This window comes from Fringilla coelebs (genome assembly GCF_963513975.1).
Source record: "Fringilla coelebs genome assembly, chromosome: 3".
Lineage (NCBI taxonomy): Eukaryota > Metazoa > Chordata > Aves > Passeriformes > Fringillidae > Fringilla > Fringilla coelebs.
This window is the reverse complement of record NC_140030.1, coordinates 110,701,413-110,714,412: the sequence shown is the minus strand read 5'-3', so window position 1 is coordinate 110,714,412 and position 13,000 is coordinate 110,701,413. Positions and strand designations below refer to the sequence as shown.

The 13,000-nt window shown below is 45.6% G+C and overlaps 1 protein-coding gene across 2 annotated transcripts in view; it reads right to left on the bottom strand.

The window, feature by feature from the left end:
* Positions 1-5,362: 5,362 nt before the first annotated feature.
* Positions 5,363-13,000, bottom strand: part of CCDC85A (coiled-coil domain containing 85A) — a 68,279-nt gene continuing 60,641 nt past the window's right edge. For both annotated transcript variants that reach the window (XM_084203551.1, XM_084203552.1), the window contains one exon: positions 5,363-7,298. In XM_084203551.1, the coding sequence (XP_084059677.1) occupies positions 7,209-7,298 (90 nt within the window). In that variant the 3' untranslated portion in view covers positions 5,363-7,208. The remainder of the gene's footprint in view (positions 7,299-13,000) is intronic.

Here is a 13,000-nt window from a genome sequence, read left to right as displayed (position 1 = left end):
GAGAGAAGAATGGGGCTGTGAGGGGAGGATGTGGTTTGTGAGGGGAGAGAGAGGGTAGTTGTGAGGGGTGATGGCGCTGTGAGGGGAGAGAGAGCAATTGTGAGGAGAAAAAGGGGAGTTTTGAGATAAATGAGGTCGTTGAGGGGAAAAATGGGGCTGTGAGGAGACGGGGGTGGTTATGAGGGAAGAAAGGGGCCATGAGGGGGGAAGAGCAGGGTGGTGAGGGAGGATGGCGAGGGAAGGGGGGGAGAGAGGAGAGCCGTGGTTAAGGTGGGAGTTGTGAGGGGAGGTGCGGCGGGAAGGGCTCTGAGGGGTGCGAGGGGAGGGCGGCGCTGCTCCCGCCGGTTCCGCCGTCCCGGCCGCGTCCTGTGGAATTGCCCGCTGTGAACGCCGGCTCCGGCGGGCCGAGGGGACAGCAACAGCCCCGATCCCAGCAAGTGAATCGTGGGACACGGCAGGACCAAGCCCTCGGTATTTTCCTCAACCAGGCGAGCACATTTCCAGCTGAGACCTCAGCATCAACTAATTAATCGAGGTCCAAGATAAAACCTTATCAGCGCCAGTCTGGGCACTGATCACTGGCTGCCTCCTCTCTCCATTGTTCCTTTTTCCTGCTAAGGTAAGGATATTAGCAGGGGAAAAGTCAAGCCGGCTGTCACATGGAACTATTCTCTGAGAAAAGAGAAGGCAGCTTCAAAAGTGCCGAGGGAAGCAGCTGGGAAAGCTTCGAGTTGTCTATTTTTCATTTATTTGCATTTTTTTAACCAACTGCTCATTTTTACACCTGAAAATGCCTCCGAAGTGCCTTTAGAGCGGCACATCCATTGCTCTCTGCTGGCACATGCCTGCCTTCCCATCCAGCTCAGTTTTCCATCAGCGCACGCAGAAACATTTTCCTGGACACAGTAAAGTTATTACTTAAGCACATATGGATTATGGATGCTCTGCATGGATATTCCTGCACTTTCCATTCTGCCAGGGTACCAACATAACTTCTTCCCTACCTCTTTGGCTTTGTTTTTCCACGGCTGGAAATGTAGATAAGCTGCTCCAAGACAACCTACATGTGCTGGAATGGCACAGGAGGAAACTGAAACCTCCAGTTCATGTTTAGCAGAATAAAGTGAGAGTACCCAAGCTATATATCCAACCCCCAAAATACTCAATAAAAAACTCTGAAACCTCTAGTGAGAAGCCAAAGAGATTCTGCAAAAGGGCCACAACAGGCTTAAAAATAAAAACCAATAGGAAGCGTGAAAGTCATGCCAGAAAGAAAATAAAAAACCAAAACCCCAGAGTTTTAACATCAGAACATACAAGAATGCTGGTAAGGAAGGCTTTAAATTTGTTGAGATTGAAAAACAGCCTTATTCATGACATCACTCATCTTGCACCTAATCACATGCACATGTTGGGGCTCCAGCCTGAAGCAATGGGCTAATTCTCCAATTATTTCACAGGATTAGAACTACTTTTTTTTTTTTTTTCCCCAGGAAATGTAGTGTGATTGTGAAGCCCATCAAGACATGCTATTTCATAATTAATTCTAAGTAAAAAGTGAATTCTCTCCTTTGTCTAAATAGTTTGCTTTGGCTCAGCTAGGAGCAGCAATTAGCAGGACAGCCTCCCTGAACACATTTGATCTGCTACAGGGTTTCCTGCTGTGGATCAGAGGAACAAACCTGATTTCACACAATCCATGGGGTTTGTGTTGGCTGGATGTGCTGTAATTAAAATGATCTTTTTTTTGCCCCAAGGGCTTTGTTTATCTGCTTGTGCCTTCTCACAGAGAGGCATTCACATAGCTAATTTAGCACTTCTGTTGATTTACACTTCTGATCTTCACCAGCTCCCTTTGTAGCATTCACTGTTTGTAGTTTGGTGCAGAAACTGGGACCTGTTGTCACTGGTGTTATAGGTCTGTTTTATTAGCAGGAGAAGAGGATCAGTTCCCATGGAAACATTCCCATGTTTCATGGTGTGCTTTTCCTGGGATTCTCAAGGTTGGGTAGGGTGGGCTCTGGGCCTTCCTAAATGGGAGCATGCAGCAGTCTGTGGAGGCTTCCCCTTCAGCAGGGGGAGGAAAAAACTGCATTTTTAGACTGTGTATTTCCTCTCTTATGAAGCCTAATGCCTGTGAAAACAGAGCAGCTCAACAGCCCCACACCATTGATTGATGTTCAGGCTGATCCCACCGCTCTGACAACAAAATGGATCCTATGTGGAAAGGCCACCTCCAGACCCAAGAGAACATTTTCCTTTCACTCTGACCTTTACACTTAAGCTGTGAGTGAAGCTGTGGTTTAACAGGGCTCAGCACACTGGCCTGAGCCAGGATGGCCCTCCCTGTGTCACAGCAGGCATTTCCCAAGCTCTTTGGAAAAGAACTCCAAACAGGCCATCAAACCCCTCCTGCTCCACAGTGGAGGTGCTCAGGCCTGGGAACACCACTGCTCACCAGCCAACCAAACCCCTGGCATTTACCAAGAGTGATGAGAAAAAGAAAATGAAGTCACCTGTGAAACAATCAAACCACCATCTCTCTCACTCAGTGTTTGCCACACACAGGTGAGCTCACTGCAAATTGGTTGTCCCACCTAAACACAGCACGAGATTCACCTGCAGCAGCCTGGATCCTGGCAGGGCAGGAACCCATCCCCATCCCCCTTCCCTTTGTACTCTTTCTTTCCAGAAGCTGGCAATGGGCTGCCAGTGTTATTTTTTCCTTTATTTTTTTATCTGCAGCCTCACAAACACTTTTTAAAATCTACTTCCACCTATATGCAGTAGTGGGGGAAAAAAATCCAAAGAAACTTCAAACTTCAGGGCCACAGCCAGTGCTTTGAAGAGATCATTACAACAAGTTCCTATTCAAGAGGAGAGTAATTATCATGTTCTAACAAACACATTAAATAATTCAGTATTATTACTTTGGCAGGTCTTTGTGAACCAGGTGTTTAGGAAGCAGCTTCAGACAGAAGCATGTGAGGCAGTCTCTGGGGTCCTTCCCCACAGGCCAGTAGCATGAGGAGAGCCACTGATGCTTGGCCTAGGCTGGAACTCCCCAGAGCCTGACTGCAGTAAAGCCCTCATATCAGTATCCCAGGACTCTGTGGCTTTACTTATTTCCATCATCCCCATCAATATTTCTCAATTTTAAAATTACTTACACAGAACTGTCTGAGCTTCCACAGTTAAGAAAGATTCAAGTAAGGTTTCTGTCTCTGGTCTATGTTATCTTAAGCTTTTAAAACAGTCATATTTTTATTTATGTAAGAGCATTCAAAAGTTCATTTTCCTTCACACTACCATCTCTGTGTTGCTTGACTCCTACCAATCCCACATAGTCTTGCTAAGCCTTCCCCTCCTCTGACCTACCACACATTGAAAACCTCAACCATGACAAGCTATTTCTGGGATTAAAAAAAAACAAACAGGAGGAGTCTGGAGCCACCAAGCAGCAGGGGAAGGAGCTTTTTCTTTAAGAGAAGAGTGAGTGCTAGCAAGCTGATTTGCTCATTCCTCCTCTGGCAGTTCCCCTTCCCCCTCACTCCCAATATTGCACACATCAGACCCGATCTGCCAGCTCTGGCAAACACCACCTCACAATCCTCTCCTGCACGTGGCTAGAAAGTCCCAGAACCACAAATCAGCCCAGCAAATCCCTGCTTGCTGCTTGATTAATTAATGCAGAACCTCTATTTACTCATTCCTGGCAGAGCTGCTGTCAAGTCAGTTGTTCTTACCTCGGGGATCTTGGATGACCAGAGCTGAAGTTTGGTGCTGGTTTGGGGACATTCATGGCTGCTTCACCTGAGCCTGGAAAACACAAGTGTGGAGACAGACAGAGATTTTGGCATTCCATACCCAGCAGCTGCATTTGCTGGCCCATTCTGCTCAAAATAAAAGAGTCTCATCAAGACTTTTTTTCCACTTAAAAGTGGGGAGAAAAAAAAAAAGGCTGAGCTATTTTCTTCTGTATCAAAGTGGCGAGATCGGTATAAAGAATTCACACCACCCTTGGACTTACTTCAAAAACATTTGGGGAATTAAACAAACCAGTGCCCTGGCATGGCTGGTATTTGTTGGGGAGGCAACACAGAGAGCCTGGGGGGCATTTGGTGTCTGAGAGGTTTGGGTAGCACAAAGGAGCATTGGGCCAGGCACTGTCCCCAGGCCACAGAGGCTGTTTGGGCTAGCTCTGCTCAAAACATTACAAAGGGCACTCTGGCTTCACGCCACGTTCATAAACATGTCCATCAACTGCAGCCTTTGGGGAACAGGCTCTACTGAAACCAGTCACTTGCTGAAAACAAAGTGCCATTCTTTACCTTCTAACCCTGCAGCAAAGCAGCTTTCCTGCAGTACAGAAGGTAAAATCCACTCCATACATCCACTACACAAGTGCTATTTAAAATTCACTTGCACAATGAATTTATAGTTCATTCAGGCTCAGCTCAGATCCTGGGAAAGGCCTCGTAACAACATCTTCAACCAAAGCAGAGTTCTGCTAAAAACAACTGCACAAAGGGTCCACGAGGCTTGGCACAGTTGCATTTTACTAAAAAAGGCTTAACCACAGGGGCAGGGAGCAAGACAGAGGAGCTGAAGGTCCCCCAGTACTGCAACAATTTTTATTCATTAGCACAGAGGCATTTCAGCAGGCTACAGACTCTCCCAAGAGCACTGACCTCCTTCTCCACACACTGCCCACTTTCTCCTCTTAGGAAGGTGCATTTTAAGGAGTTCCCATGGGATTTACTAGCTCAAAGATATTGATTGTACCAAGTATCTCCTTTCTCCAGAAAATTTAGTAGAAGGTCTCTGCTCTGCACTAAGAGCCAGCCCCCACACAAGCCCATCCTGGGACAGGGATGTGGTGACACACGAGGCCACCAACACACTATAGGACACTGCCAGCCCAATCAGCACCCCTTACCTGAACAAGAAGACTCCAGGAGCTCCACATTTCCCTGTCCACACCTCAAAACTGCTCTGTAAGGAGGGGAGGAAGAAAGAAGCAGCAGAGCTGTCCTGGGGCTGCAAACACAGCACAGCTGAGGACTGAACGAGCTGCACCTGGTCACAACCCCCTTGCACAATTACCCACAGTTATTCCTTGTTCAACAGAAAACAGGGAAGCAACTTCACATTGCTGGGATTTTTTAAAGACACCTGGCAAGAAAATGAAGAAAAATGCACAGTGTGCTGCTAATTTCTCAAGCAAGCAGGAAACATTTTCAATGGCTCCTGCATGTAAGCCCAAGCAGCCCGGAGCTTCAATCAGTAAAGGAGAGCAAACAAAGGTGGGATTCTATAATTTATTACCATTGCTAAGATGAACACAATACTTGATACCCCATCGTATGCATAACTGTAAAAAAATAGTTTTAATACAGTATCAAAATTTACACAAGTAGTGTCAAAAGACCAGTGTCCCTCGCTTGGCCCCTGCACGTCCAGAGTGCTGGCACAAGTACAGGTGTTACAGCTGTTCATACATACAGAGATAGGAATACAACAATTGGAATTGAACTCTGCAAACAATATAGGGGAGAAAACAACCAGGGAAGAGAACAGATAGCTGGCTGGGCTGGGGGTTATATCAGAAACCACGCAGGAGGGCAATGGTTCAAAACAGAAGGCTGGATTCTGCACTTGCAACTCAAGGAGAAGCAGCGGATGGGAGTTTTCCCAAGAAAGCAACGCTGGATCAGAGGCCTTACATTGAATGGTACCAAGTGAAAATAACAACAGAAACCAACAGAATTACTGCTGCAAATGAACACACTTTTTCTGAAGACAGATAGCAGATTTACATCATACTTCTATATAACAAAAGATTGTACAGCAACAGAGCTACATTTCACTGCAAATAGCCCACGGATACAGTCCAAGCTCAGAAAAACAGAGGTTCTGACTTTGGCTCAAATCTTAGTAACCAAGAACAAACCAGAAACCCAGGAATTGTTGCATTCCTATTTTTTAAAATTAATTTTTATTAGTCTTTTTGATACTCAGCTATAGTAAAAAGTTAAGCAACAGCATTCAGTCACAAGCCTGTTGCACATTCATACATGAAACTATCATTGCTTTAAGATATACACAAAATATCTATTGTTGTAATTCAATACACACAACTAGGATCATACACAGAGATAAAAATAAACTAAGCACATCTAGGGCACCGTCTGGTCAAATCTCAGGCAATCTGAACAAGAGCTTTCTGCCTCATAATAATGAAAGGCGTGCTCTGAGGGTAATAAAACCTTTTTCTTTGAAAGAACGCTACAGTGGCAAGAAAAGCTTTTTTTTAATAATGCAGTGCAATCTTTTAGATCCTTGTAGGCTCTTGTTAAACAAACCAGCATGTCTCTAAATTAAACAGTAGAAATTAGCATCCTGACAATTGGAATATAATTTCCAAAATAAATTCTAATGGAAATCCTGACTTGAGACCTGTAATAATGATGCCTAAGTATTCTGTTCATTAAAGGGCTGTTCATTAAACACCTTACACCTCTTCAGAAGATGTGCATCAAAGTGAATCGAAAAGAAAGCTATCTTTACTTTCATTTAGAAAGAAATTGTGGATCACTACAAGTACTGTAGTTATGCTACACTACCGGCTGGTTAGGACTTTATGGTCTTTTAGCACCTCCAAAGGCAGGTATTCTACCAAAGCAAAAAAATCACCTGGAAATTGCCTAAGCACCATTAACGGATCCTTTACAGACTGAAGTGTGAGTTACTAAGAAGCGACTTCCTCAAACCTGCGGAGACCAAAGGCACAGTTTATCAGTGTCTCTCCAGTCTGCTGAAAAACCTCTCTTAAATCCAATGGAAAACTCGTTCAGACCTATCAGAGATTCACTGTAACTAACCAAAATAAAACCTATTTCGCGTAACGCCTGCAGAATCCCAAATATCTTTTGGTTAGGATGGCAATACCTCAGTGCTTCTAAGGGTGGAGTGTTGCAGTGAGGGCGCAGAGCTTCATTAGCTGGGCTATTGGAACAGCAGGATTGGGGGACACTGCCACACAGCTCCCTGCCAGACCCCTGTGCAGAATGTCCCCCCTTTCCAGCAGTCTGTTGCAGTGCAGACCCCCGTGGTCAGCTGGGAATTGCGGCGGACACAGGCGGTGCTTCCCCTCTCCTGCGCAGTTCAGGCCGTGCTCTTCAGAGAGAGGATGTGCTCAGGGCCTCTTACATGGGTCCTTTGTACTGATTTCCTGACAAGTGTTGTCTAATTCCAGGGCACGACCCTGCAGCATCTCCAAGTTTCCTCCACACAACCTAGAGGGAGGGATGGAAAGAGAGCTCGTTATTGCCAGCGAAGGAGCACCGGTGTTCCTATGGACATGCATCTGGAATGCCACAGCTCGGCACACACACACCATGCAGCACAGCTGGGACACAGGGCAGGGACACACAGCAGGAGCAGAGACTGTCTCTCAAGGGACACAACATTGCTTCTGAACACAGAAAGCACATGCTGCCAGGTAAAAATGACTAAAAACAGGGACACATGAACTGGCACGTGCATCACTGGGATACTTTACACTCCACACACAAGACTGAGGGTGTTTGCAGACCTCAACAGAAACTCTGTCCAACAATTTCCCCAACCACATCTCTTGCAGGATGTGATTCAGAAGAGCAAAGATCCATCCAGAGGTGTCTAAATGTCTCCAGTTTAAAAACCACAGAGCGGTTCTCTACTTCCAAGGGTTTACTTGTTCTCTTAAAATCAGGCAAGGCATTAGAAGTGTTTACTCCACTAGCTCTTCCTTGAGGTCAAAGGAATTGTGCCTGCACTCACTGTGCTACACTTTGCTTAACTCCCACGTTACAGTACTGGAATGAAAAAGGCAGAGAAGTGATACCCCCCAACACTCAGGGAAGTATTTTATAATGATTTATAGGATGGAATAGGAGCACAAGAACAGTAGCTCGTGTCATGTCCCCAGGCCTCTTAGGGACCACTAGAGACAAGAATGGTGATTCCGATCAATTGTATCACAATTTCAGATTTTTTTTTATAACTGCTACTATATCACCCACTAATCTCCAGGACAACAGCAATATGACTGTCAAGAAAGGTAAAAGCTGTTTTCCATTGTCATCATTCATTATTTGTATTTTACCAGTGCCTAAAGTCCAGCAGTATACAGACTCTGCATTAGCTGGCACTGAATAAAAACAAAGGAGCTGGATCCTGGGAAGCTGACATCCTGAAAAAGTAGTTCCTGTAGCTGATGAGCAAAGGCAGAACAAACCCAAGGTCCTGCTGTGATTCTGTGCAAGAGATGGGAAAATAATCCAGTTTCTCTGAGCCTCAGCTGAAGAAAACCTGAGTGTAAGCATGAAAACTAGAAATACTTTCGACTGGAAGCAACATGGCTCCAGTGCTAAAGCACAGGGCCGAACAAAGTCAAGTCTTTAAAGGGAACTGTCTTTAATTCCAATGGTTGGGCATGACCCAAACCCTGCAAATTTGCCATATGACAAAATCTTGCAGCCAGAAATCCCCAGTCACCATCATAAAAAACATGTGTGCTTCAGGCACATTTGTGAGCAGTGGAAGACTGCAGTGGTGAGAGCATGAAAAATGGGGTTCAGTGACACCTCCCAAATTGGGTGTGTGTGGCATAGCCAGCCTGGATGTGACTATTCTTTCCAACCTCTGGTTCCTGATTTTCCTAACTTAATACTAGCAAAGAGGAAGATCTCCTGGACAGCTTTTGTGAGAAGGCACATTGCACCTACCCACGACTTTCAACAATTTTTCTTCTCAATAAATATTCAGATGATATTTAGCATGCAGCTAATGCTGACACAGTAATAACCCAGGGGGTGACTCTTCCCAAAGTCCCTTGTCCCAACCTGATTGCTAGGAAGTGACCCCTGATTGCTAGGAAGGGACAAACCCATACAAGAGAGCCCATGTCCTCAGCCCAAGTGACAAATTGGGGTCAAAATGTCACTCAAAATAATTCCAAATTTCAGCAGAAACCTCAGCTAAAGGACAGCTGTGAGGCTCACCATGCAGCCATGGAGATTCCTTTCCAGCTTACTTCCAACACAGCAGAGAGCCAGGATGCAGGAATGCCCCTGGAAGCCAGGCAGGAACCTGCACCCAACTGCAGGTGAGAGCCATTACATCTGCAGCAGCATTCCAGCCTGTGGGACTCCATGAACATCAGGAAATACCCCTGGAATTCTCAGCTCCCTGAGCCCTCCCGCCCAGCTACACCCCTAATCCCAGCTGGTGTATCCCACCTTCCCTGGGCCTCCCTTCCCAAGTGAATTGCAAACAAAACTTCCCAGTAACCTGAGAAAAATCAGGAATAACAGCCCTCCAGACATTCCTGTGCTTTGGAATTACCCCCATGCTCTCTGATACACCATGAACAACCTCCAAACCTGCTGCCACATGTGGCTACATTCTCAAAAGGCACTACAAGCTTATAAATGCAAAGCAAAACCATTCCCAAAACCATTGTTGATGAGGAGGCACCAATTCCATTTGTACATCCTGAGGAGAGAATTCCCACCTCTGTTATCATAATAAAATAGCAGCACTGTCATATACCACCACAAAATTCCTACAGCATGAATTACACATCCATATTTGCATTTTGCAATATTTTGGTACCAGATTGCATTTTGGTACCAGTCAACACCACGCTTCAAAATTCTGGAGCTCAAAGTGAAACTTGTCATCGTTCCACTGTTTTCACAGGCAAAACGATGCCATGGCAAATGTTTCCTGTGAAACACCCACAGTGCATCAGGCTGCAGCTAAACACTGAGTTACAGCCTGGCAGGAACTGCAAGGAGAATGCAAAAGAAAAGAAACATTATAATTAGTTCATCACAAATCCCCTGCGCTTTTAATGTGGACTGGGTGGGTGTAAGAGAAGACAAAACCAGAAAGGAAATAACCAACTATTTTAAAAGTATAATAATATATCAATAGTCAAATCAGGTACAGATTATAAGAGTCAAAGGGAGCATTTCAATGCCAGCAGCAGAGCTTTGAATGGCTGGGGAACAAAGGGACAAGGTGGGATACAAGTATATATTTGAGATTTACACAAAGGAAGTGATAATGTCAAATTGAGCATTTTGGAAGTGGCATTACTTACATCACAAGAATTTTTATGGATTACTATTAAATATGTATAACTTACAAACTGGGGTTTTATCCATAAATTGTGAAGGAATACCACAGGCAGAAAAATACAAAAGGGCCACTGTTCAGGTGGGGAAACTGAGGCTGTCAGGCTTCATCACACTTGCCAAGTTTTATTCTTATGAAGGATAAATTCAGGTCAGCTGAGTCATAGAGTACTTTATCCCAGATATATTATACAGATAGATTTTTCTGATCAATACTAACCCACATGTTAACACTACAGTGTTCCTAATGAAACAGTAATTGCATTACAGAAACAGTAATTGACTTAATTTCCATATAAAATCTTCAAGGGCGTACTGTCAGCATTTAAACAAAGATTACTCTGCATCTTCAGGTGTTTCCAGGCTCAATATGGAATGTAAAATTAAACACCTTCAACTTACCCTGCACATTTTCCCAGCTGTCTCAGTGCAAAGCAAGTCTGTGTGGAGCACCACAGGCAGTTTGGTCAGATACAAGTGGCCCAGGCGTGGGGACACACACAGGGCAACTTCTTCATCCAGCAGGTCATGGAAGAGCCTTAGCCAACCAGCTGCATGCCAAAGCTCTGCTCCTGCTCCCCACTTTCTCCACGAGAAGGAGAGTCCAGGCAATTGTTTAAATATTTTTTCATTTTTTTCAGAGCCAGGAAGACAACAGCAGTATTTTAACAACTCTCTCCTTTGTTTTCTAATGGAAATGTCCCTTTAAAACACATTCCTGCTCTTTAGGTTTCTTGCTGTGCACAAGTGGTTGCACTAACAATGAGGTTTTATAACAGAGACTATTTCTTTGTTGCAGGAATTCCAAGTTGCCAAATTAGTACAGAAAAGCAGGCTCTTGGTGCTGGCTGGTTCTTCCTCCTGCACCAGATCCTGCAAAGTGTGCATTCCCCAGAAAGGAGGGACCAAAACCAGGTGTCCACCCTGGGAAACAGCAGGGTCTGCTCCCTGACTGGGGATGGGGAAGTCAGGCAGTCTGTGAGCTGATAGCTCACTCTCCATTTGGACACAACACTTCATTTATAACAATTGCTGCAGTACCTCCTAGTGAACTTAAAGCTCAGCTTTCACATCATATTGAACTGAACTCTGTGTATTTCTTATCAATCCATTTCAGCAAGCAAAGCATCAGCTGTTGTTCCAATATTTCACTTACACAGACCAGCTGTTATTACAGGTTGTCAAAAGCACCTTGTTAAATGCTCTCTTCAGGGAAGAGCCTTTGCCAAGGGGGATTTTAAGAGAACTACCAAAGGCTTTTTTCCATAATGACACATGATCTCTCGACAAAATTACCCAGCATAGCTTTATTTTCCAGGCAGCAGCAGGTGAAATACATGGAAGATGCAGAGAGGACCCGGAGCACTCTGAACCAGGCACTCCTCGGGAGCTGGGAACGTTTTACAAGGGTGAGAAGAGTGCCCCCTGGGCAGAGTGCTGCTGGCAGGGACGTGCCAGGGAGGGCACCAGCAGAGGGGCTGGGGCACCCCCCTGCTGCCTCTCCCCTCGGGATGCCAGCAAAACAGGCGAGGTGGCTGCAGGGGAGCGCTGCTGTGCCCGGGGCTGCGTTACAGGAAGGGACCTGATTGCTGCCATTTGTGCTCCGGTCACTTGCATAAATTCATTTCCTCAGGCTCCACCAAGGTGAAGCCAATGTTACCGGCCTGAGGGGCACAATCACCCTTTGCAAGAACTTGGACATCCAGGTAAGTCAACAGCACTGCTGAGCTCAAAACCAGAGCAAATGTCTGCAGAAGTCCCTTCCAGAAAGAGGACAAACCTCCCCATCCAAATATGTCCCTGCAACACCTGTATAGGTGGGGAATAACACCCAATTAACCTAAAGCAGGTTAGAAATGAGTGAAGCACAGGAGAGAAGAGGTGCCCAAAGCCCCAAACAACCAAAGCCAGCACTGGGAGAGAGGAATACACAGTCCTCACTCTGCTCAGCTCCCCCTCCCTTTTATTCCCCTCCAGAGGAACACAGACACCACTGGTGCCTGTGCTGCAGTGGGACAGTAAACTCAGCCGCTTGTTATCTCACGCCATCCCATAAACCTTGGACATCTTTAACACCTTCTAAGTTTCTTTAATTGCAACAGTTTTACTGCTGACAGAAGGGAGAACTTGAAACTTTACCCCTCTGATTATTCTGTCAACTGCTGTGTATCAGTGCCACGCAGGCCTTTGCAATCCAGCCCTGACTTCAGGGTAAAACACATCTGTTCCCAAGGGAGTTTCAACACTGACCTTGGGATTGTGGTCTTTGCTATTTTTAACACAAATATACTGCGTGCCTTGGCTTTATCTCTGCATTAAAGTCTTTCTCTCTGCACAGGTTACAGGAATCCCTTGTATTCCACTGGAGCACAAACACGAAACAATGAAAGACTTCCTTATTCAGCAAAACACCACTTCGAGCCTCAAAGAAAAACTACAAATGTAACATGGAGAGCAGCTACAGCTGGAATCAACACGGCTGAGAGGGCTGGACCCTGCCCAGGAAACACACAGTCCACAGATGCAATGAGTGACAGACAAAAACAACCCCACTCATGACAGTAACATCCCGGTGGTGCCCACGGGGATGTTGCCAGGACAATACACACGTGTTGAGGGACAGACAGGACGTTTTGCATGGACTGTACCAGAGGAGCAGCGTTACCTTCAGAGCATTTACCACTGAGTCAGACTGCTGAGAGGCTGAGCCATGTCCAGTGACGTTGGCTGGCTCGTTTGCAGAGCAGTGACTCCCCTCCGCCCCTCCTGGCATCCTAATGGCATCCTTCGCAAAAAATTAAACACTCTTTAAT